Below are 24,479 nucleotides of genomic sequence, written 5' to 3'. Positions count from 1 at the left end.
TAAACTTTCTAAAGAACAACTCACATTCCTGTACGCTATTGGCAACAAGACTGCCAATGAACATTTCGAATTGAGCCTTCCTCCAAACACTAAACCAAACAGTAATATCAATCAACCAGCCTTACAAACCTATGTCAGAAATAAGTATCTCAGCAAGATGTACTGCCGATCAGGTAACTCCCCAACCACTCACATTAGAGTTCCAAGTGGTGGTATCGATTCTCTCAGTGCTCAACAATTCTACATGTAAAATTATAAAACAATCTCCTTTAAAACTCTTTTCCTTACTATTATTTCTTTCTTCATAGTCCAATTCTTTAAATGTCCTCGCAGTATTCGTATCATACTCGAAAAGTTGAGGTGGAGTTATTTTAAGAATAATAATCGGAAGCACAAAATACATAAAAAATGTCCCAACAACCTTCTTCTGTAACAGATGATCAAGTAGAATCATCACAATCATCATCTGCAATGGATAATTTAAAAGAGACAATGGTGGAGGAACAAATTGATACAATAGAAAAAAACAATTCAACAATGGTGGAAGAGATGACTCCTTCGATTGAATATAAAGCAACGGAAACAAGTGAGAAAAATACTCAATCAAAACATAATGATCTATATGTTTTAATTCATGGACTGCATGGTAATCAGAAGGATTTTCAGTTTATTGCAGAAAAATTAAAAGAGTTGTATAATTCCGATGAAACACCAGAACATGCCATTGTAAGTAACTTGTCACTAACTTGATAATTGAAATTATTTCAGATTATTGATTGTGCTTGTAATGAAGGTAAAACACATGATGGTATTGAATCATTGGGAACCAATGTATTGAAAGAAGTGTTGAAAATTATTTATGAAAGAAAGGTTTCACTTTCGAATGGTAAGAAATTGAAATTAAGTGTCATTGGGCATTCATTAGGAGGATTAATTGCCAGATATTTCGTTAAACTAGTATATGACTTACCAAGTGGTGATATTGAAATTTCCAAAGATGAAGAATTCCAAGAACATCGAAAATATTTTGTAGATAATGTATTTCCACATTTGGTTCCATGTGTAAGTGGGATTTTTAATATCAATAATTATTTTAATCTGTATTAGAATTTTACAACAATATCAACTCCACATTTAGGATCGAGAAGACCTGGTGGTACCTATTTCAAATCAATTTACAGATTTGCAGCGCATACATTTATTTCACTTCTTGGATTGACAGGAAAAGAGTTGAAATTGGATGATGGCAATTCCATTGAAGAATCATTATTGTACAGAATGAGTTTGCCAGAATCAGATTTTGTAAAAGTTTTGAAAAAGTTTCCACAAAGAACCTTAATATCATCATGTAATTTGGATTCAACTGTTCCTTTTCCATCTTCATCAATTCGTTCATTTAATCCGTATCCACTCAATGAACATGCAGAACCATCAGTTAAAATTGGAGGAGCTAGCAGTGAATTTCTCACCTCAAATGCATATGTTAACTTGTTGAATGAATTCTTTACACCTTACGGGAAGGAGACTGTATCAACAGAGAGAATTGACCATCTTTTGAAAGCTAGCTGGAAAGGTACCGAACATGAACCATTTGTGGGAGACTTGAACGACAAGTGCAAAAAACTCTATAGAGACAATAATTGTGAAGTGGAATTTGAGGAAACCATTTTGAAAAATCTTCAGGATATCAAGTGGAGAAGAATTGATTTGGACTTTACAGTTTCGTCATCTTTACAAGCTCGAGAAATTCATGTGGTAGTTGTGAGAAAAAAGAGACCAATACGTTTCGGAAATGGAAGTGAACAAATGGATGGTTGTGGTGAGAGATGTGTCAACCTTATTTCCGCCCTAAGCAAGTTTGATTCAGATAATCTTGTAGTAAATTAATAAACCAGTTTAAAGTATTGAATCATTATCCAAATAATTATTTAACAGAAACTGAACTGCTTGCCAGAGATATAATTTGATGACAGGTCAGAAATTTAACAAAGTCAATAAAAAAATAACCAAATCTTGAAATTAATTTTTTTGGTTTTATGATGGTAATTTACTTCTTCAACTTGAGGCTTTGAGCAATTCTGTCCATGTCTTGTCTTCCTTGGGAGGTGACTCTTCTACCAGAGTGTGGATTCTTAGCTTGTTCTTCAGAAGCCAAAACACCGATTCTTTCCAATTCTTGCATACACTTTCTTTGGACAGTTCTAGAGGCTCTTTCGTGATGATATGGAGCATAACCACCATTCTTGGCCATACCGTATCTCTTTCTCAAACCTTGGACACCAGTTCCAGGTCTCAAGTAAATGTTTCTGGCAACAGCAGCGCAGTGAACGTAGAACCAATCTGGATTCATTGGTGGCAATTCCTTGTGGACGGCAGTCTTAGCAATATCGACCCATTTTGGCAAAACAATCTTACCTTGCTTCTTCAAGTGTTCAGCGTAAGCAACGACCCATTGTTGTGGGTTAACGTCCTTCAAAGTGGCTTGTCTATTGACCATTCTGTCTTTAAAATTTGTTGGATGAATAAACGATAGTTCGTGCAGCAACTTACATTTTGAATTTTTTTTGGAAACAGTTTTTAATTTTTTCGTTGCCTATTAGTTTTTACAATGAAAATTTTGGCAGGCATTTTTAACAAAGCAACACAAAGAAGAAAATGCTCAACAACATGACATTGCTGAATAGACTCAAAGCTCTTCCTATCAGCAATACAGGATCATCTTCTCAACTCTTAAAATCCTTCATTGGTACAATGAATAGAAGAAATTTCTCAACTCAATCCCTCCTCCGAAATGATGTACCAACAGAACAAAACAAACCAAAAACAGCCTTTGAATCCAAACAAGATAAACGTATGAAGGAATTGGAAGAACGTTTGTTGAAAGGAAAGGCTGGAGTTTTAATCACCAACAGGAGGGAGAAGGAAATTGTAGTCTCGGGTGCTATTCTCACTTTTGCTCTTTTCTTTGTTTCTCTCTTATTTACTATTTACAGAGTTTATGATACCTATTTGCAAAAGCAAATTAGATGTATGTTTTTCATCCATTCTTGAGGATATATATTCATCTTATTTAATTGGATTTATTTACATATTCTTTATTTATACAATTAATAGTTTTACCATCTCCGTTCGTAAAACTTGAAGAAAATCATATTGATTGTGTAGACTTCTTTGGTCATCACTATTATCACATGCCAAAGGGGAGTCTCACTATCGAAGAAATTGAGGAATTGGAAAAGAAGTCTATTAGATAATTCTTGTTGATATTTAACAGAAAATATAGAGCACAGGAAAGAATTCTTTCATCATTTGTGCATACTTGGATAATCATCATCACAACATCTTCAAAGGGATAATTCTCTCAAATATTTGCAGCACTATTTAGAGCCAGTGTTTGGGAGTCAATGGTAGAGACAAATCTTTGATATTTTGAAAGCATTTGTGGAATTGATTTAAACACATCTTCTAATTTACTCTTTTCAATGTTCTTCTTTTTCACAGAGGCCCACTCAATATTATTGATCGATTGATGTACAATATCCATCGTTCTGGCAATACTCTTCAACAAATTGGCAAAATGTGGTTGATATTCACGATTAATTTTGACAAGCTTTTGTGAGGTGTCAAGAGTTGGAGCTTGAATCTTGTTCAAAATCTTTGACTTGTTAACTGAGAACCTTTCCAAATTATCACACAATTCATTCAATAACATCAATCGCTCCGACAATCTTTCATCATTGAGCAAATCGTACGTCTTGTTATATTCCATCATTAATTCGTACTTTTCATGGAGTTGAAAAATTCTATCTTGAATATTCATAGATTCCGATAATAGGTTAGTTAAATCCATTTCATTGTCTTGTTGTTGAGAATTGAATTCATCCTCATTATAGCATCCACATCTATCGGCCAGTCGAAGAAGATTTGAAGCCATTCTTTTTTTATTGTTGAAATGATGAAACAGATTTTGGAGGGAAGTACAATGTTGAAAATATGTTGAACTTTTCAAAAATATGAATCGCCCACCGTGGGGGTCGAACCCACGACCACAAGGTTAAGAGCCTTGCGCTCTACCGACTGAGCTAGACGGGCTACGAGTGAGCTTTTAAGCTCCAATTTTCTCAGTTTGCCACCAAACTGTTCACAAACGGGACAAGATGCAAGAATCATAAAAATGGGACGTAGCAGCTCTTCCGATAGAACACACCCAATCTCAATTACTAGAAACTCAACACCATCAAACTTTGATCCCCTTTCTCAACAAACACAATTAACAAAAAGCAAGGATTGTGACTATTTTATAAATATCGTGCTCTTAGGTTGTATTGGTGTTGGAAAAACCGTATTGTTGCGCAAGTGGTCAATTTTTTATGGGTTCTTTGTCAACTATGGTTTGATTTCCGAAAAAAATTGTTTACAATTAGTTTAGATGAATAGGGTGATAATGTAATTATCAAGATGAATACAGCTGGACAACCCCAAACCCAATTGATAATTCAACAAGTTTCAAGATTTATAGGAAGAATAATTTCATAATAATTGACAATATTGGGGCAAGTAAGCAGTTGGAATTTTATTTTAATGGTGGAGAAAGTGCAATGAATGGATTCATTGGTGATTGCAAACAAATATATTCGAATTCATGGTTTAAAGAGAATGATTACAAAATTGTTGATCCCTCATCGATCTATAAGAAGGTTTGTCTAAATTTAAAGATTAAACCTGATATCCGTCTTGTGTCTATATTTGAAATGATTGATGAGGGCAATGATTCTTTGAATTTAAGAGAAACAATATTTCATTTTGATTTCTTACAGAGATGATCAATATTTAATTCTATAATATGGATTTATTCATTGAAAATTATTGATTTAGGGTATAATAACTTGACAGGTCGAGATGTAAAAGAATTTTGTACTGCCATTCATCATATGAATAATATAGAAGAAATTTATTTGAATGGAAATCAAGGTATCACACAAATGGGATTCAGAGATAACAATGTCAAGAAATTGGTACTCAGCGGATGTAACATTGACACTAGTACAGGTATTTCACTTATTTCATTCATACCAGAATCGAGTATTGAAATTTTGGATTTTTCAGCATGTAATTTAGAAATTTTATTTATTGATAAGTTGATTCAACTCTATAGAGATATCGAATCAAATAGTTTTCATTTAACAGAATTGAGGATACCATCAAATCAAACCTAAACGTCAAGCAATCAATCCCAATTCAACGAGCACTGATCTGATCAAAGGAAGATATCGTATTGAAAAGTTCATCAAAAGTGGTGGCTGTGGAAAGGTCTATTTGTGCACAGATACTTTTGATCAAGCTGATTCACCAAGACAATTAGCTCTCAAGATGGTTAGATTTTACAATGTTATTGAGCTTGAAAGTCAAATCAAGGAAATATCTCATCAAAACATTATCAAGAATGATGAGTTAATAGTACCATTACTTGCAATTGAAATTGATATAACAGAGAGCAAAATCTATCTCGTCATGCCTTACTTTGCTCTTGGGGATTTGAGTGGAACTATATATAATAACTTTATGAAAAATCAACCTTTTTCTGAAAGAATGGTTATCCAATTCCTAACAAAGGCCAGTCTTGCTCTCAGCTATTTACTTTCCAACAATATTGTTCACAGAGATGTGAAAAGCTCGAATTTTCTAGTAACCAAGCACACCCATGATGAATTGGATTGTGTTTTATCCGATTTTGGATTTGCTACCTCAGTTTCTAATATTCAAATGGTAATTGATGATAGCTCATGTACAATGAAATATGCTTCTCCAGAACTAATTGAAACAGAAATGAGTACATTTAAGGGAGATGTTTTCTCATTGGGATGTACATTGTTTGAAATGATGTCTTTTGATTTTAATACCATGCTATGGAAAGTTATCGAACAAGATGAAATCAAAGCAAAACTCTTCATCAAGGAAAGAATTCACAAAAATTTCTCAGAGTATAGCACTGCATGTGTTGATCTTGTTTTGTCCATGCTAGAAAAAGATCCAAACAATAGACCAGACTACGAGAGCATTATCAAAATAGCAAAAGAACACTATTGCTAACATCTCATTATTAAACATTAAAAGTTGACAGTCTGTCAATAGGACACACCAAAGTATGATTTAAAGGCTTTTTCCTTGTTATCTTCTGTTCAGATATTGTTCCACTCAACATATTTAAGAATGGTCAGTGTACACTTGTTTTATAAACAATGCATTTGTCACAATATTCATTAATCCTCAATAAATATTTATTGATTATTTGATTCATCATTATTCTCATTATTAATTGAATCGAGTGATGAATCTGTACTGTTGCTTTTTACCATTTTACTGGCCCTTTCGTATGCAACTTGAGATTCCTTTTCCCAATTAATTCTGAATATGATATAGAGCAGTAATGAACCTGCAACGAGAATTAAACTAATTGTCAAACCAGTCCACAAACCAAATAGTTGCCAATCAGCAATAAAAGCCAAAACCATTCCAATTGGAATGCTAATAACGTAATAGGCAATAATATTGGCAACCATTGATACCATTTGACAAGATGCTCCACGCAATACACCAGAAGCAGTACCTTGAATACCATCTGTTACAGCAAATAGAGAAACCAGAGGGAAAATAGAAGCTGCCATATCAATGACTGGTTGTTCATTTGTGTAAATTCTAGGAATCAATGTAGAGAAGGCTCCAATGACAATAGCATTGATAATCATGAACAATCCAGAGCTAGTCAGGCACAGGTAGGCAGAGTATTTGGCTTCTTGAGGATTTCTGGCACCAAGTCTTTGGCCTACCATGACAGCAGCAGCACTAGACAAGGCCAAAGGAACCATGAATGATAATGAAGTGACATTTAACACAATTGAGTGAGCAGCCACATGAGTAGGTGACATGTAAGCAGCAATCAAAGTTGTCATTTCAAAGGCCCACACCTCACAACATGTTGCGATTGTACCTGGAATTGCTTGTTTCAAATATTCAACAAAACCAGAAATTTGAAATACTTCCTTCCATTGCATAGCTCCATAAATACATTCCTTAAACTTTTCACGATGGTGATATAGCACATAGACATAACACATTAAACTGAAAAGTCTTGAAAGGGATGTAGCAATGGCTGCTCCTAAAAATCCAATTCCTTTAAATCCAATTCCAAATACAAACAACCAATTCAATCCAAAGTTTACAAAAATAGCAGCAATTGGAATAATAGTATTGGGCAGTCTCACATCAACAGAAACTAAAAATCTGGCCACCGATCTATTCAAAGCAAATGGTAAAAGTCCAGGTAATAAATATCTAACAAATTGACCAGATAAATGAGCAATACTCTCCTCAACACCTATCGTTGTTAAGCAAAATTCCAAAAAGAAGAGCACAATAAATACAGGTATCAAAAATGTCACCAACAAGGTAATACTTCTCAGCATCCAAACTCCAACAAGTGGCTTATTCTTAGCACCAAAAGCTTGTGCAACAAATGTATCTTGTCCATTAATAAGACCAACTGAAATAAAACTCAAACAAAAGAAAATAGCATTAGCCAAGGCAGCAGATGCCATATATTCCTCACTGCCCAATCTTCCAATAAATGCCATATCTTCCACTCCCAAAATCTTATTAGAAATATTCATCAAAATTGTTGGAAAAGCAATTTCCACCATGTTCTTAAATTGTCCTCTCATATTCACAAGTAAATGTTTAAATTTTTCCCATCTCGTCAATTGATTATAGTCTCTTTCTTGTATAGGAGAATCATCACTGCCTCCATTATTATTGCCTTCCTCATCATTATTCAACAGCAATTCTTCATTCTTTTCTAATTGAACGTCCTCCTCGAGAGAATTCGACGATGTATAATGTTGCATGGTCATTAATTCGTGGTTTTCTAGTCCATTCCGATCCTCCACATGGTCGTCATCCTTTCCATTCATCATGATTTTGAAAATGTGTTCTTTAAAAATTGCAAAATCTTTCTTGAGGATCCGCCTAGGCAGTTGTTGTTTGAGGTATTTTTTTAGGTTGTGTGGAGTTTCAAGTGAGGACCTGCAGAAAATTCGATTTTAGAGAAGTCGGACACAATGTTTAAGGATATGTTACTGGAAATAGTTTTATAATGATTAGTATTATTGGTGGTTCTTGAATTTGAAGTGCTTCTTGAGTTTGAAGTGGTTACAAAAGTGCTCTCCAAATGGCTGTGTTTTAGATTTTGTTAAGACTTCAATTATCTACTATTGTAAATTTACTTTCCACCTAGTTTCATCCCATACAAACTTGTAATAATATTACTTCATCATTTCTCTGTATTTGATAAAGTCTCTAATAATCTCCATGAATACATTGAATTTCTTTTGATGATACAATTGTAATTCATTTTCTGGCATGACATCTCTTTCCCTGTTTAGATGACACATACTTCTCATTGCATGATACATGTCACTGTAAGCTCCACAAGCCACAGAAGAAAGTACACCACACCCCAACAGCATGGAATCTTGATCCATTCTATAAATTGGTTTTTCAGTAATATTTGCATGTTGTTTTACGAATAGTTCATTATTGGAAAGGCCACCACACATGAAAATTCTATCAATGGTATGGCCACTCTTTATCATTTCTTGCATAATATGTTTGGTTCCGTACGCTAAAGCTTGAATCATGGCCAAATACAACACAGCCAATTGTTCAAAATCACTATCGTCTGAAGTAATTGGAGAAGAATGTTGTGTCAATAGGTTTTCAATTTTCTTGTTGGTATTTAGAGGGGTTACTGAGAGGCCAGTAATTACTCCTCTAAATTCAGGATCTGCAAGTGGTGATCTGCATCCATTCCAATATGGACAAATGTGAACATCTGAAGTGAGCATGTCAATGTGTTCGAGCTGTCTCTGCTCTTTCATTTGTTCCAGAATTGATTCTAATTTTTTGATGGCCATTAATTTGAGTGCTGATACTGAAGTAGTGCTATCAATTTTGTGTTGATTTGATACACTTTGAATAAGATTAAAGTATTGTGGATGAGATTCAACAATATAATCCAAAGCAGCTCCACAAAATGTCTGGCCTCCTTCACTCAAATGCATATCCAAGGTCATGCTGTTATAAAATGGTCCCCACACTCCTTCAATAAATACAGGTTCTTCAGACACAATCATGTGACAACTTGATGTTCCAGCTATCAACACCAAGGTTTTTGTAATATCCTGTTTGGTATGCTTTTCATCCATATTCAAAACAGCACCAACCATTCCTAATCCTCCTGCATGGGCATCAATAACTGGTACACCCACTAAAACATTCTCAGATAATCCTAGCTGAGCAGCTGCTGATGGTGCTATTTTAAATTGTACATTGGATCCAATTTTACATATGCTTGATCCAATTAGATTGATAGGAGTTAGAATTCCATCCAATTTCACATTTTCCAAAAACTTTACATTCCATCCTCCACAAATAATATCGGAATCAGCACTTGTTTGGTCAAAAACATATCCCCACTTGCAAGTTGTTGTGCATTGTGATCTGAATTGTGAATTTCCAGTACACATGAAGGTGAGCCAATCTGCCAAATCAAAGAATTGTATTCCCTTATTTTCTTCCAAATCAAAAACTCCATTCTCTAATAGGAATTTAATTTTTGGCAACTCCATCTCAGGAGAAATCTTTCCTCCAACATATTTTAACACTTTCTCAAATTTAGTGTCATTAATTTGAGATGCAAAGTGTTTTGATCTATGATCAGCCCATAGGATTACATTTCTCTGATTGAATTCATCTTGATGCTGACGATCTTCAGAAAGGACAACAGAAACTGGCTTATTCAAATCAACATCCCAAACAACCAGTGAACAAGTAGCATCAAAGCAAACTCCAACTACTTGTTCAGGGCTAGTTTTTGAGGCCATCATTGATTTTCTACTCGATTCACAAATCTGATTCCAAATATTCATTGATGATTGTTCCATAAATACCTCATCGGAGAGATTACACTTTTTCTTTGTATGATAACTCCAAATATTAATTTGAAATTGAGTGATGAGAGAATTTTCCTTCATGGATCCATTTTCCAGACTAATGAGAGCCGTTCTCACTGAATTTGTTCCTACATCACATGAGAGAACAAATTTCCCATTCCAATCATTTTCATGTTCAGCCATTTTTTATTGTTTGAATTAAATTATTATATCTGATTGGATCAATGCTCCATCAAATTATTGACCTTTGTTAACTGAGGTTATTAGATGTTTATCATTAATTAATTGCTGGACAATCACATCTCAAATCAGTCCAATTAAGAATGTAAGCATGACATCCACTGCAAACAAACAATTCATTAGCCTCATCATAGTTCACCCTTTCCACCATGTTTTTAAAACCTCCCCCTACTGGAGCATTCTCCAGACGAATGAAAGCACAACTGTTGCCAACAACATTCGAAATAAGTGTTGGAGTTTTAGCAGCATAAGCACCCATATTAGGACAACTTTGAATGGCCTCCATGTGAAATACATTTTCATTATGTCTAATTAATCTAACTGTTGTCTTACCATTCAATACTGCCAATTGGTTGGTGAAGAATTTGTAGCTTAAAGCACTAATATCTATTGGTTGTCCAATAGCCATTAATCCTTCTGCAATGCCATAGATAAAGTTATTGGACTTTCTTCTTGCGTAGGCAACGAATGGTTGGGGCTTTTGAAGTTCTTGCAATTTGAGTTGTTGAATGCGATTAATCTTATTCTCAACCATAGAACCTTGGGCTTGAACATAGGAATCATAAACTGCTTTCATATTGTTTCGTTTTGGACCTTCTGGAAAAACTTGCCAAATTGGAATTGTATCAAATCTAATTGGTACTGGATTTAGGTGGAAGGTTTCAACTCTTCTTGGAATATTATCAATTTCTGGATTACCACCTGCAATGTCTAATTCAGATATTTTGTGGTATTTTACCCAACCAACAGGAACATCAGCATCATATCCCTGAATGATTCCAGATAATTGAGTTTTAACATAGTTTTCCATATTTGGATCAGAATAGCAACCACGAACAGAAACAGTTGAATCCACAACTCCACCAAAATTAACAAGAGTCATGACAGAATCTCCAAAGAATTCAATAATTTTCTCATACATTTCTTGGTTCATTTCATTTGGCAAAATTTCCACAATTCTGGAAAATCCACTCGTAATATCCATTGCATTAGTAACAGATGTTTGATGAGTTGTGTATTGTTGTTGAGCATTCAATACATTCAATTTTCCTTCAAAGAATTTTGTAAATATTTCATCAGCTCCACCATTATGTGTATACAACCCATTGTAAAATGTTGATTGCTGACCAGAAATTGGATAAACTTGTGAATAGAATTGACGAGCATCAGTCATTGTTACTGAAATTGAGTTCACACTTGGGCTAGACAAGACATTGACAGTATTGGAATTCAAAATCTGAGGTTTAACAGTGTGTGCATAAGAGTCATAACCCATTCCAGCAAACAACAAATCCAAAGTTGATGATGGTGTAAATCTCTTCTTGCCAATATTTTCAGGACATTGAACTCCTTTCAAACCAGCCAAACAGCTCTTTGAGACAACTTGATCAATGGCTACATCAAGTTTCATCATTGGAGTTGCAGAAAAGCGTTCCGATCCCTTCATATATAACTTAGATGCATTGATTCCAATAGACAGCATCATTAGAGCCATCATCACGCAAGCCATTAAAAACGACAACAAATTTGCCTTATGGTTGCGTCGCCTTAAAGCCATGATGAATCTTTTTTTTTAGTAAATTTTGTTATTATTATAAAAACTCCATACCAATACTGTGTATTACTGTGGTTTTACTGTGGCTAAGTGAGTTTTCAAAGGAACCATTGGCAAATATGATGAATTGCATTGATATCAAACTGTTGGATGGAAACACATAGTAAATATTTTCTGAATCTAGTCCAGAATTTTTTAATATAATTACATTCTCTTAATTCGAGTACGTCCAATAAATTAAGTTTGATTAATAGGGAGCTATTTTAAAGAACTAGGGAGATTTATTCTGAAGTACGAGTATCAGTATTACGATTAAAAGTCAATTCGACCTTACAACCTTCTGGCAGCTTTTTGTGTTTGGTGTCTCGGTAAATTTTGTCCAATTCGTGTTTTTCAAACGAAACCCTGAATAAATTATCATCCTCAGAGTCCTTTTCTACGAAATGAGTATTGATCCAAAAATGGAAGAATTTCACGAATTTTCCTCTCTTTTTCTTTTTCACAACAATTTTAGCATCACCATTGACTGGTACATTAATATTTACAGTCAAAGAGTTGTCAGATGTTTTGTAAGTGACACCATTTCTCTCGTAATCCTTATGGTCGTATCTATTAAGATAATTTAGGTCAATTATAAAATTGAAAAACAAGAATACTTACAAAACTGCAAAATCTCCGTCAAGTACTTCAAAATTAAGAATACCACCAATTACAGGGGCTGGTGTTATCGAAATAGTTTTGAGTCTTAGAGAAGGAGTAGCATTTGGGAATACAATATCAGAATCGTCTAGTTTGGACATGACATCAATGTATGATTTCTTCTTTGGTTCTTCTGTTGTAGGTGTTGGTGTTGGTGTACTGACAGGAGAGTCAATATCGGATGATGATGGCTCAGCAGAGTGTGGTTTTTTCACAGAGCTACTCTCAACTACATTATCACCATTATTGCTCTGTATACTATCACTGCTTTTAGTTTCAACTACTTCAATTGAACTGAGACGTCTCTTTGTATTTTCTACGAATGCTGTCTCCAAATAATGTACATATCTTCTTTGACTTGGAATTGTGACACCTTTGTGATTTTTTGTTCTTGCTTTACCATAAAAATCTAAACTTGCTTTAGCACTTGGTTGAAGTTGAGCATACATGAGATAACAACTGATACAAACACCTGTTCTTCCTTTTCCTGCTTTACAGTGAATGACAGCAACATTTTCTGGATCTTGACTCAACCATTCATGAACATTTTTACAAAATGGAATTAAAATTTCAAACTTTGGAGCTTCATGATCATAGAATTGATAACTATCTTCAACACGACCATGGAAACATGTCTTATCGTAGGATCTTTCAGCACACAAATTCCACAACTTGTACTTGTCTTTGTGTTTAGTTTCCAAAAATCGTTGAACTTCCTCCATTGGATTACGATAAATCTTTTCAAAATTAGGAGATGGATATCCCATGGCAATAATATTCGGAGTTATGTCTGAATTTTTTGACAATTGATGTTAATTGAACAACAATAGAAGTAGCAGCAGCAATTAATGATATTTTGATATTATGATAAACACTTACAAGCAAGATCTAAATCAAATCCATTCTCTGGATCTTCATATCTTTTCTTCTTCTTTGAAACTAATCTTCTTAGTATTTTCATTGTGTTTTAATAATTTAAATAAATATGAATTGCCTAATCAAAAAAAGGGCGATAATATACAATCTAATATCTTCAATAATAACAATATATAGCTAATATATTGTTACAAATATAGAGTAATATTCAAAATTTGCCAAAATGATGATGAATAAATATACAACGGAAAGAGAGAGGGAGGGGAATTTTGTTTGATGATGATGTTGGAGGTGGTTGAGAAAAAAGCGGAGTTAACTCTTGGGTGATGATACAATATTTGATGAGAGAATGTATAAATATTTTCTTCCACAACAACCAAAAAACAAAGAAGAAAATCTGCAAGTTGCTTTTCTAATTAAAATTGGACCAACGAATACGGTGGACTTGTTTGGAGTTTTACGAAATTGGCGCGAAAAGAATGTATTTTCAAAGTGAACCTTTGGTTGTTTTGTGGACAGCAAGAATGGAAACGTATCCTAGGACACAAATGAAAGTGGTTTTTGGGTAGGATGGAATGGTTTCCACGAGTGGCTGGGTTATGCTGTTGAAAACTTTTTTTTGATTATTGACAGGACTTGTTGCGAAAAAACGTCAACGTCAATGCAGGAAGAAAAAGTAACGACCCAACAAAAAGACAGCTGAAATTCTCGAAATTCATTCAATATAGTTTTGAATGAGCGATGATCTTTTCTGGTTGTTATGTTTGTTTTTCTAGGTATTGCTTTCAAAGAAGATCGATCCTCTCAATATCCAACGCAACGAATACTTGTCTTCAATTGACCTTCGTTGGAATTATATCTTTTTGAAATCAATTCAAAGTTGTTCGTTTGCACATTTTACAACAATTTCCTTTCCAAAATTAATTTGTAAAGCTTGCCTAATTTCGGAATGCCTGTAAAAAAGGTCTAAGGAAAATTTGAGAATCTCTTTTATTGTTGTGGATAATAGATTTTTGATTCTCCGTTGAGTAAGACTACAGTAAATTGGCCATTAGTTACTGTTTCACAATCATTGTTACCCCAGAAAATATCACACAATACTGTTCCATCAGAATAGGGATGATAAGTAATGGTATATTGCAATCGACCATAACTGGAACCAACATTTGTTGTGGCAACAAAGACATTTCCTCTTGAGAATGCATAAAAGTTATTAGCCACATATCTCTCAACTTGTAATGGATTATTTAAAAATTCTTGGAAGTGAGTATTTCTAAAATTCATAATCTTTTGGACGAAAGTGAAGAGATAGGAATTTTGGTTAAAGCTGGTTGGCCATAATGGTTCTCTATTGAAAGGATCTGCACCACCATTGAACCCTTGTTCTGTACCATAGTAAAAGATTGGAATTCCCTCTGAGGTCAATACATAGGTCAATGCATTTTGATATAATTTGTAATCACTTTCATAATTCAAAAATCTTGGATTATCATGATTATCAATAAATACTCCAAGAAGAGATGTATCCTTAACGAGAGATCGTGCACTGTTGATGGTATTTCTGATTTGATACATGCTTCCACCTTGTGAAAAGATGCTCTTTAAAACAAAATACATTGGATAGTGGAGAGTTGCACCCAAAATATTTGCATATGGAGCTACATAATTCATATCTCCATTTAACACTTCTCCAATTGAGTAAATATCTCCATACTTTGGAGCCAAAATGTTGGTTTTCAAATCACTCCAGAAAGTCTTGGAAATTTCAGGTACTGTATCAATTCTAATACCATCAAATCCAAAAGTATTTAAAACAAAATCAGTAATCCAATTTGACAATGTCTTGTAAACAAAATTATTACTTTGATCCAAATCAGGTAAATCAGCCAATCTACAATATTCCACTTCTGTTTGATTAGACCAGTTATTAATTTGACAATAAGGATGATAATGAGTTGATGAATTGAATGGTGAAATTTCTGAAAAATCAAAACCAACAGGTCCCTAATTTAATTTGTAAACGAAACTCATCGAAAAAACTTACAACATGATTGAAAACTACATCTACCATAACCCAAATATCCATACTATGAGCTGTTTTAACCAAATTAATCAAATCAGCTTGAGTTCCAAAATGTGGATTAACAGCAAACCAATCCTGAGCCCAATAACCTTTACAAAATTAATTTTCAACCATCTGGTCAACTTGTCAATAATTCCACAACTTACCATGATATCCACCAGGTAAATTCAACACAATTGGACTAATCCAAATAGCATTAAATCCCAAACTTTTCACATAGTTCAAATGTGAAGTAATTCCCTGAAAAGTACCTCCACAATAAGTATAGAGGAGAGGACACGATTTTCCACTTCCACTCTCAGAAGGACTAAATCTATCAGTAATAATTTGATAAATACTTCGGGAACGCCACTCTGCACTACTTTTTCCAATATTGTTTACTTTTCCCTTCTTGATAGGATTTGAATTTTGATGATGATGATGATGAATTGGTAACATTGTTTTGGATGGGTGTTGTTGTTGTTTGGTTGGAATTTTGATAGAAATTGATTGAACATGATGAATGTTTAGTAACATCATGATGATGAAACCAATCATCATCATCATGAATAAATAAATTAGTGTTTGTTGTTGAGGTCTCATCTCGGAATTGGTGATGATCAAAGGAGAGTGTCAATAACTATCTATTACTGTGATCTATTCAAATATGAGGAAGAAACAATGTTGTGATTTTTTTTGTCCTATGAAAAGATTTTAATTTTTTAACGTTATCGTACAATCCACAACAATCTCTTTTGTAAAGTTTGTTTCAGTTATTGAAGAGTTGCATGTTCAAAAGGGTTTTAGGAGTTTGATTCGTTCCCATTCTCTCCGAGTAAAACTCGAACATTTTCCTTGTGTTTACAAAAGAGATAGTGTTTTATTTGAAACGCCAAGAATTGTTGAAATCAAACCTGAGCTCAATATTCAAATTAATCTTTATGATTCTAAGAATCTTCAGTTGACCAATATTGTAAAAACCAATCTTACTGGAAAGTTGGTTAAAAAAATGCCGCAACACATTCAGCTGATTGATTTTGTTCCACACAGTTCCAAAAAGAATAATCTTGTTGTTGATGATGGTTCGGAGCAACTTTTTACCAAAGCTGCAACAAAAATTCAGGGAAAAACATTTAGCACCATTCTCCAATAATTTTAATTTAATTTCTACAATTGATTGTAGGCAATATTTTGAGGAAACTTTTGAGCCTCTCTATGATGTTAAACTATCAAAGCAATGCTCTTGTTTAATAGCATTGACGAGATATAGTTTTATGATAATTGACCAAGTAACAAATTACAAAAGTTACATCATTTCACATGGAAAGAAGGTTTCTTGTTTTACAATTGAGGAAAATTATAATGGACGAGGATTTGATGCACTGATAAACAATCATTCACAACACATTGTAAAATACGATTTAAGGGAATTTATTGAAACGAAGGGGAAGTGCAATCCATTATGGAAAGTTGAGGGTTATCATTCAGATAAGGGAATTAATGTTTTAATGCTTGAAGGAAAGAGAGTAGTTTCAGTGGATTCTAATTCCGTAAGGTTTTATGATGCAACAACTGGAAGCTCTCTTACCAAATATGATATGAGTCCTCAATGGTTGAGTGGTTCTATATGTGTGGATCGTTTGGCTGAGAATTCATTTTTCGTAATGATTGACAGGAATATTGAACGATTCGAATATGTGAATGGAGAATGGAAACAAGAAATAATTTTTGAACAACCTGGATCATTAGTGGATTTCATTGATATGGATAGACTATCTGGATTGATATATTTCATTATTAATCCTGCATTTGGTAAATTCAAGGCATTTGTTATTGATAGAGATGGAAAGTTAATTTTGAAAAAGAAATTACCCCATGGCTCGTCAGGTCTTTGTCTTGATAGATTTACTGGAAGATTGTTTGTTGCTCATGATACTTTCATTTACGTTTATGAATGACCCCATGAAAAACCTAGAGGAATTAGAAGTATTTTACAACTTGGAAAAAGCCTCAAAAAAAGGAACACAACCAAAGCTATACAACTCTGTCAACAAATTCAAAGTAGACAACTAGTAGCCAATATAGCTTAATCCTTATCAGTTTAAATTAGCTCCTTAAAGTATAACATACATTGAATGATATCAGATTGAATTTAATTCAGTATTCAATAAAATTTCTAACGTTAATACAATATTTAATCTCAGAGGTGAGGAAAACAAATAACGACAGGTAAATAAGGTGGAAAGAGTTTTATTGAAATGATTTTTTCCAACAATTAGTTCTAATTATTTATTACTTTCACTTTCCACGGGCTGTTCAACTCCAACACGAGTAATCAAGCCAAATCCTATTACCTTCCTCAAATCTCTGAAATAAAATCTACAAAACACATCCTTATCCAAATAACAAGCTTTGTCTAATTCACACTCAACCACTCCAAATTCATTTCTCTTAATAAAGCGTGGTGAATTTTCAATCAAAACCCCTTGTGGAGTTGTGGTTTTCTTAATAGTAACCAATTTACAAGTAGCTTGAGTAGCCTGTACTTGAATTGTAGGCTTGTAATTTGGATGAATGTTGTTTGGATGGCCAATATTTAAAATACAGGCTTCAAAGAAGCGAGTTACAATACCAGTAGATTTCCCCCCCTCTAATATTACATCTCCTGATTTGATTGAGCTGTGGAAGACATTACGCAAGTTGATAGCCACCAGTTGACCAGATTTTGCTTCTTCCAATCGCTTTCCAAATGATTCAATAGCTTCAATTCTTGCATTTTCAATATTAGAATTAGCCAATACTATTTTTGACCCCATTTTTAGTATTCCTGCTACAACTTTTCCATAAACAACTGTTCCAACTCCACTTATTTTTTTAACATCCAAAATTGGAATTCTTAAACTTTGTTCCAGATTATTTGCAGTTGGTTTCAATGAATTCAAAGCATCCAATAGACATTTACCCTCATACCATGGTGTTTTATCAGATATTTCCACAATATTATCTCCACAATAACCAGAAATTGGAATGATATCTACTGGAGACCTACATCCTATTCTTTTCAAGATGTTTGAAAGTTCACTAACTGTTTTCACAAAGACTTGCTCTGAATAATTAACTTCTGGATGATCCATTAAATTGACACAACAAATAATTTGTGAATTGGAAACTCTGGAAGAAAACATGTACTGTCTCAATATTCCATCAAATCGATTGATGCTCCTTTCGAATTCGACTTCTCTCGGATCAATTACTGCAATAACTGTATTCGAAATTGCCAATGCACGAATTGTTTTCTTCATATAAACTGCCATTCCTTTCAATATTCCAAAAATGTTTCAATAAATTCAAATAAGAATTCCTACCTGGTGTGTCAATTAAATTACAGAAATAATTTTTAGTTTCCACTTGTCTAAACGATAATTGACTACTTGATGCACATTCCCTCTCCTTTCTGGTTGTGTTGACCAGGAAGGAATATTTACAATTTGGTTTTCCTAATTGATCAGCAGTTTTTGAAATTTCTTCTAATTGTTCATCGAAAACATATCCCATCCTATACAATAGTTGACCTAAAAGTGTTGATTTACCACTGCCTTTTTGCCCGATCAGTGAAATGGTGTGGGTTGGCTTTTCGAGCATTTTTTTTGGTTTTGTACATTTTGGAAACGAATGGAATCTTTGTAAGTTACAATTTTTTATTCACTTTCGAGTAGTAGTTTACCATCATTTGGGATGAGAATGGAGGAGCAAAAGAAATTGAAATTAGAGAATGGAAAAAAAGACAACTGAGCTTGTGTACCCACTTCACAGCAATCGAGTACGCAAACCCATAAGTTGCCTTTTGTCCTTTGATTATTGGTATGATTGCTATGGAGTCATGTAATGCTGATCTCTATGTATTCAATTTATTTAAATTCTATTATTATAATTGTGGTTAAAATTTTTAAAAAAGATTGAAGCAATATTGAACTTTCAATATGTTCTATCTGAAATGAAGACTGCCTATGAAGCTAAACAGTTGAAAGGCAATCCTCAATGTTTTTTGATATTACAAATTTTTAAAAATAAAAAGACTACAGCACCACAGGTTCCCAAGTTGTCTCCAACCTCAGTACTGATGTGGCTCGACGATGCTTAACTTCTCAAATCGGACGGGATGAGGTGCATTCATCATGATATGGCCGTAGCCATTCATTATCTTAAATTGTGAAACATGAATCAGTTCAAACCTCCTCTGAAATTGAGTGTATGTAGCTCCATTAGAAAGTTACAAATGACTTGTTTTTGGATGTTGATTATAAATTTTACTCATGTTCACTATTCAATAATTTATTGACAATAATTGAGAGAATCTATGATATTTTGCTAACTTAACCACCTCTCAATCTCAATACTAAATGCACAGTTGAATCCTTTTGAAGATTGTAATCACCAATAGTTCTTCCATCTTCCAATTGCTTACCGGCATAAATCAATCGTTGTTGATCTGAAGGAATACCTTCCTTATCAAATATCTTTTGTTTCATATTCTCAACAGTATCATTCGATTCCATTTCAATAGTGATTGTCTTTCCAGTTAAAGTTTTTACAAAAAGTTGCATTCCTCCTCTTAATCTCAACACCAAATGAAGAGTTGAATCTTTTTGAATGTTGTAATCATTAATAGTTCTGCCATCTTCCAATTGTTTTCCAGCAAAGATGAGTCTTTGTTGATCTGGTGAAATTCCTTCCTTATCTTGTACTTTTCTTTTCACATTTTCAATTGAATCATTAGATTCAACCTCCAAAGTGATAGTTCTTCCAGTGAGTGTCTTGACAAATAATTGCATTATGTTTGTTGTCTTGTTTTTCTTATTGTTTTTCTTGAATTCAAAACAGTTCCCTGCTTTTTAAACTATATAGTTATATATATTTTTAGAAAGTAGTTCTTCGGCAAAGAAATTCTTTCGATGAACCGATTTTTGTTTATGGACACAAAATTGGTTCATGTTTAGTAAGTATGTGCTGCAGCTGTACATGCAATAATGAATTTTAACTTGTCGTTCGTGAATTGAATGCAATTTGACTCTTAATGGTTTTGAATTAAAAGGTGATTATTGGAAAAATTTAATACTTGTAAAATGGTTTGGGTACAGCTATTCATTACTCAAAATCAATGTTTAACTCTATGAAACGATATACCGTAGCCATTTATTGCCTTAATACAATGAATAATAAATAAATTGAAATAGGTATTGTTCATCCAATATGATCGTCTAAAATTACAAAATGAATTAACCATTGAAAGACAACAAAATCTTATTTACTTGAAATCTTTAACTTATTCCTTCATTTTTATAGTTATCAATACTTTGGAAGCTCTAGAGAAATTTCAATTATTAATTTTGGACGGGAAGCCTGCCAGGAATATGGCGACTATCCCGCTACAGTCTTTGACTGTATGAACAGTGAAGGCAAGAGTTCTGGACGAATCTTGTTGTGTTCAAATAACAGGTTGTTGAAGAAATTGAAAAGGTTGATCACCCTTCTATTTATTGAACTTTTGCCATGTAAATTGCTTGATCCAAATTTTGGTTTCTCATATTCTGATCAATTCGAAATTGAAACTTCATATATTTACAATTTACTGAATTATTTACAAGTTACAATTTTACATCTTTTTCGATTTAGTAATCTTCTTAGTTGTGGTGTTTGATTGTTTAGCTCTCTTTTCAATTGAATTTTTCGATGATCTTTTCACATTTGTTTACCATTTAAATTTGCATGATGATAATCAATATTATTACGATGTCTAGTTCCACTTATTATATTTGAAGTATCAATATCAAATAATGGTAATCTTTTAGTTAAATCAATTGGTTTAGATCTTGTCCATTCTGTTTTTGTTGGAATTCTATCTTCGGAAGAATTTGATGAAGTATTTCTAGCTGGCATTTTGCTCTTAGTTTTTGTTATTTAGTTTTGTTTTGTTGTGGAAATATCATCTGATACCAGATCTGTTTATTTCCGTGATGATTTCCACTAATTTTGTGATTCCGATTTTTAGTGGATTTTCCACTCATCACAAGAAATTTGAATTTTTCTATTAATATTTTGATGAAAGGAAAATTAATGAAAATCAACAAAAGAAAATAACAAAATAACAATAAGAAAATGGTCTCAACAAGAAGAAATATGTATAATTCCTCCAATAATACTTCACAATTTAATTCCGAAATTTCTCTGGATAACATTGTTGGTGGTACAAGAAGAAGAAATTTAATTGATTACAAAACATTGAATTCTATTGGAAGTGAAACAAGCAAAACTTTCAAATCTCAATCACATAACACCTTAGAAATGAGAAACAAACAATTCAAAAAGTGGTAATCTCCATTTAACTCAAAATTTTGTAAACCAAGGCAAATCATTGTAAATAAAACCTAAATCATTCACACATTATTTTCAATAGTTCATAATGTTATTTATAACCTCTCAAGCTCAATACGCACAGTCGTAATCCTGTTGATTTATCTAAGATTAAAAAGACTACAGCACCACAGGTTCCCAAGTTGTCTCCAACCTCAGTACTGATGTGGCTCGACGATGCTTAACTTCTCAAATCGGACGGGATGAGGTGCATGCATCGTGATATGGCCGTAGCCAATCATTTACTCAAAATGTGAATCATAAACATCTCAACTTCAGGAGCAACCTCATTTCAAAACAATTTAAAAAATGGTTTTAAATTTGTAATTCACACTATTTCGAATAAATTCATTTTCATTGAAAGGCACAAAGTTCATACGTAAATTATCAATTTTAGGATTTTTGCTTAATAATATTGTTTCAAATATGTATAGTAATTAAGTTTTTTTATATTGCTTTATTTCTTCCAGGACTGTCAATTCTATTATTATTTTCCTTCACTTGATGTTTCTTATAATAATTATGAAGAGCTGGATAGTAAGCAGATGGACAAATCATTCTGTAAGCATGATGATCATCGTGATACTTGACTACATGAATATTGTATCCGAAAGTGTAATGCAAAATAGTATCAATAGTGATTGGCAAATTCAATCTTTCTTCCAAATCGAATAAAATTGTTTCCAAATCAATCTTGTGGACAAGTTGAGTAAAGGAAGCAAAAATGTAACTCTTTGCAAATCTTGAACTCAAAAAGATAATCAAGAAGGAATTACCCAAAATCTTGTACATTGTCAATAAAATCACCAATTTAACGAGCATGATTGAAACACTTCTTAAAATTTGCATCTTTTCTGAAGATTTCTCCCATAAATAGCAGAAAATGTAATATTCAGAAAAGAATGAGGAATAAATAAAGAGGAGAATTGGATTTTCAGTCTTGAAGAAGAAGTGATCCAAATCCTTTTCAGTTCCAGTGTAATTGTGATGTGTGTCATGACCAAATTTAGCAATGGAAGGAGTGAATAAACCAAAATATGGAATTCCAATAAGAATGTCAGTAAGCAAATCATAGTTTTGATTGGAATCGACACATGTCTTGGCATGGAGAAGGGAATGCAGAGAAAGTGTCCATATAATTGTTAAGTATTGTTGAATTAATACTGCCCAGAATGGTGACAGAAGGTCATTATGTACCAAAACCATGAGAATGACTGGACAAATGTTTAAGAGGTGGTTGTGTACCAACTCGAATTTTGTGACCATGTATTTGTAGAAAGGTTCTGTGGTTCCAAATCTATCAGAGAACTTGATATATTTCTTCTTATTCGAATCTGATTCATCGTTGGATGTAGAAATTGCAGGATCGAGATTAAGTTTGTTCAACTTTAAAGCTTGAATAGAGTGCATTGTTATTTGTTATTAATTGTTTTTTTCTTGGTTGGAAAAACAGTTGGTTATTAAAACAGTTGCATTTATAGGGTATAGAATAGGTAAAGAACTTTAGTTTGGATAAGCCATTTCGCTTACTCACGGAAATACAATTCAATTTAAGGCAAGGATATGGTACGAATACAGTGTAACGTTGATAAGCATGACGAAAAGAGAGTACTGTTATTAAGCATCAAAATATTTTCGTCATGAATCTCAACAATCAGTTCTCTATTGAAATTTTGGCATCTTTTTCAATAATCTTCATCATATAAGTTGGTGATTGAGGAAATGAATGTTGGTTCGGTAATTCCAATAAACAATAACGTATTATTAATGATATTTTAAATGATCCGCTTACAGGTTTTTTTTATTGGGTTTGATAATCACATTTTTAGGAATAAAAGTCAAAAATGGAGAAAATCTTTGTAAAAGTTGATTAAAATCTTGATTTGAACTATGATACAGTACTAAAGATTCGATAAGTGACAAGAAGTAAATTACGACACCAGACTTCAAAAATTTTAAATAAATAGTTTTATATGTTACAAATTACCTCTTGTAGGTTTGAGCAGCGTTTGTAAGAATTTGATAACAATTGTCACAAACTCTAACTGGTTCATCAAAACCAAAACGAAGAAGAGTAATTCTTTTACCAGTACAACTTCCACAGAAAATACCACCACAATATCTGCAATGGTGTCTTCTTCTGAGGAATGTAAACTTTGACTTGCAACTCATACAATCATCAGCATCCTTATCAGGAACCCATTGGTGAGCACAAACAGCAGCACTACTACTGCCACCAGCTCCCAATCCACGAACATTCTTATCGTCAAAGAAATTAATTCTTACAGGAACACGTTGATCTGATTCATTACCATTACCAAGTCTACCATAAGTACCAGCTCCCCAACCGTAAACAGATCCATCTTCCATAAGAACAAGTACGTGATTAACACCACATACAAGTTGTTTGGCTTTCAGTTTACCAAACTTGACTCTCATTGGTGTTAAAGCGTGAGTATTAGTATTGTTACCAATTTGGCCATAAATACCACTTCCCCACATGTAAACAGCTCCATCTCCTTCTGTGATACAACCACTGTGTGCACTACCAGCAGCAATTTGTTTAACTGGCATATTTCTAAATGTTTCTACAAATGTTGGTAAAAGATACTCTTCAGTATTATTGTGA

General features: G+C 33.3%; 15 protein-coding genes and 1 non-coding gene across 16 annotated transcripts in view; 4 read left to right on the top strand and 12 right to left on the bottom strand.

Annotated features, from left to right (window-relative positions):
• Positions 1 to 408: 408 nt before the first annotated feature.
• On the top strand, positions 409 to 1,887 carry NAEGRDRAFT_68416 (uncharacterized protein; the record flags this gene model as incomplete). Its single annotated transcript, XM_002676415.1, has 3 exons — positions 409 to 726; positions 769 to 1,062; positions 1,108 to 1,887. The coding sequence occupies 3 exons, from the start codon at positions 409 to 411 to the stop codon at positions 1,885 to 1,887; spliced, it is 1,392 nt and encodes a 463-aa protein (XP_002676461.1).
• A 128-nt stretch (positions 1,888 to 2,015) lies between these two features.
• Positions 2,016 to 2,506, bottom strand: NAEGRDRAFT_39417 (uncharacterized protein). The gene has a single exon (XM_002676337.1). It carries the CDS (start codon positions 2,495 to 2,497, stop codon positions 2,048 to 2,050), a length of 450 nt encoding a protein of 149 aa, XP_002676383.1. The 5' UTR covers positions 2,498 to 2,506; the 3' UTR covers positions 2,016 to 2,047.
• Positions 2,507 to 2,667: 161 nt separating this feature from the next.
• On the top strand, positions 2,668 to 3,254 carry NAEGRDRAFT_68414 (uncharacterized protein; the record flags this gene model as incomplete). The annotated part of the gene is made up of 2 exons (XM_002676414.1): positions 2,668 to 3,028; positions 3,115 to 3,254. The coding sequence occupies 2 exons, from the start codon at positions 2,668 to 2,670 to the stop codon at positions 3,252 to 3,254; spliced, it is 501 nt and encodes a 166-aa protein (XP_002676460.1).
• A 107-nt stretch (positions 3,255 to 3,361) lies between these two features.
• Positions 3,362 to 3,934, bottom strand: NAEGRDRAFT_68413 (uncharacterized protein; the record flags this gene model as incomplete). The annotated part of the gene is made up of 1 exon (XM_002676336.1): positions 3,362 to 3,934. One exon carries the CDS (start codon positions 3,932 to 3,934, stop codon positions 3,362 to 3,364), a length of 573 nt encoding a protein of 190 aa, XP_002676382.1.
• Positions 3,935 to 4,019: 85 nt separating this feature from the next.
• On the bottom strand, positions 4,020 to 4,092 carry NAEGRDRAFT_t360. Its single transcript has one exon. It is a non-coding gene; the product is annotated as a tRNA-Lys (tRNA).
• Positions 4,093 to 5,370: 1,278 nt separating this feature from the next.
• On the top strand, positions 5,371 to 6,090 carry NAEGRDRAFT_68412 (uncharacterized protein; the record flags this gene model as incomplete). The annotated part of the gene is made up of 1 exon (XM_002676413.1): positions 5,371 to 6,090. One exon carries the CDS (start codon positions 5,371 to 5,373, stop codon positions 6,088 to 6,090), a length of 720 nt encoding a protein of 239 aa, XP_002676459.1.
• Positions 6,091 to 6,383: 293 nt separating this feature from the next.
• On the bottom strand, positions 6,384 to 7,709 carry NAEGRDRAFT_1291 (uncharacterized protein; the record flags this gene model as incomplete). Its single annotated transcript, XM_002676335.1, has 1 exon — positions 6,384 to 7,709. A coding segment is annotated over one exon (1,326 nt), but the record flags the coding sequence as incomplete, so codon positions are not given.
• Positions 7,710 to 8,318: 609 nt separating this feature from the next.
• On the bottom strand, positions 8,319 to 10,190 carry NAEGRDRAFT_68410 (carbohydrate kinase; the record flags this gene model as incomplete). Its single annotated transcript, XM_002676334.1, has 1 exon — positions 8,319 to 10,190. The coding sequence occupies one exon, from the start codon at positions 10,188 to 10,190 to the stop codon at positions 8,319 to 8,321; it is 1,872 nt and encodes a 623-aa protein (XP_002676380.1).
• Positions 10,191 to 10,284: 94 nt separating this feature from the next.
• NAEGRDRAFT_68409 (uncharacterized protein) lies at positions 10,285 to 11,658 on the bottom strand (the record flags this gene model as incomplete). Its single annotated transcript, XM_002676333.1, has 1 exon — positions 10,285 to 11,658. The coding sequence occupies one exon, from the start codon at positions 11,656 to 11,658 to the stop codon at positions 10,285 to 10,287; it is 1,374 nt and encodes a 457-aa protein (XP_002676379.1).
• A 1,196-nt stretch (positions 11,659 to 12,854) lies between these two features.
• NAEGRDRAFT_4668 (uncharacterized protein) lies at positions 12,855 to 13,456 on the bottom strand (the record flags this gene model as incomplete). Its single annotated transcript, XM_002676332.1, has 2 exons — positions 12,855 to 13,291; positions 13,381 to 13,456. Coding segments are annotated over 2 exons (513 nt in total), but the record flags the coding sequence as incomplete, so codon positions are not given.
• Positions 13,457 to 14,367: 911 nt separating this feature from the next.
• Positions 14,368 to 15,898, bottom strand: NAEGRDRAFT_34178 (uncharacterized protein; the record flags this gene model as incomplete). Its single annotated transcript, XM_002676331.1, has 3 exons — positions 14,368 to 15,381; positions 15,422 to 15,549; positions 15,607 to 15,898. 3 exons carry the CDS (start codon positions 15,896 to 15,898, stop codon positions 14,368 to 14,370), a joined length of 1,434 nt encoding a protein of 477 aa, XP_002676377.1.
• Positions 15,899 to 16,947: 1,049 nt separating this feature from the next.
• On the top strand, positions 16,948 to 17,397 carry NAEGRDRAFT_68406 (uncharacterized protein; the record flags this gene model as incomplete). The annotated part of the gene is made up of 1 exon (XM_002676412.1): positions 16,948 to 17,397. The coding sequence occupies one exon, from the start codon at positions 16,948 to 16,950 to the stop codon at positions 17,395 to 17,397; it is 450 nt and encodes a 149-aa protein (XP_002676458.1).
• A 327-nt stretch (positions 17,398 to 17,724) lies between these two features.
• On the bottom strand, positions 17,725 to 19,081 carry NAEGRDRAFT_34097 (uncharacterized protein; the record flags this gene model as incomplete). Its single annotated transcript, XM_002676330.1, has 2 exons — positions 17,725 to 18,755; positions 18,805 to 19,081. The coding sequence occupies 2 exons, from the start codon at positions 19,079 to 19,081 to the stop codon at positions 17,725 to 17,727; spliced, it is 1,308 nt and encodes a 435-aa protein (XP_002676376.1).
• A 731-nt stretch (positions 19,082 to 19,812) lies between these two features.
• On the bottom strand, positions 19,813 to 20,271 carry NAEGRDRAFT_34149 (polyubiquitin; the record flags this gene model as incomplete). The annotated part of the gene is made up of 1 exon (XM_002676329.1): positions 19,813 to 20,271. One exon carries the CDS (start codon positions 20,269 to 20,271, stop codon positions 19,813 to 19,815), a length of 459 nt encoding a protein of 152 aa, XP_002676375.1.
• Positions 20,272 to 22,297: 2,026 nt separating this feature from the next.
• Positions 22,298 to 23,260, bottom strand: NAEGRDRAFT_68403 (uncharacterized protein; the record flags this gene model as incomplete). The annotated part of the gene is made up of 1 exon (XM_002676328.1): positions 22,298 to 23,260. One exon carries the CDS (start codon positions 23,258 to 23,260, stop codon positions 22,298 to 22,300), a length of 963 nt encoding a protein of 320 aa, XP_002676374.1.
• Positions 23,261 to 23,798: 538 nt separating this feature from the next.
• The window catches only part of NAEGRDRAFT_80007 (RhoGEF domain-containing protein), a 4,273-nt gene continuing 3,592 nt past the window's right edge, over positions 23,799 to 24,479 (bottom strand). Inside the window, exon 2 of the mRNA XM_002676327.1 lies at positions 23,799 to 24,438. Coding sequence (XP_002676373.1) covers positions 23,834 to 24,438 — 605 coding nt within the window. The 3' untranslated portion in view covers positions 23,799 to 23,833. The remainder of the gene's footprint in view (positions 24,439 to 24,479) is intronic.

The sequence above is a fragment of the Naegleria gruberi genome (assembly GCF_000004985.1).
Source record: "Naegleria gruberi genomic scaffold NAEGRscaffold_28, whole genome shotgun sequence".
In the NCBI taxonomy this organism is placed as follows: Eukaryota; Heterolobosea; class Eutetramitea; order Acrasida; family Naegleriidae; genus Naegleria; species Naegleria gruberi.
Note: the sequence above shows the minus strand (reverse complement) of the source record. Positions and strands in the feature narration are given on the sequence as shown.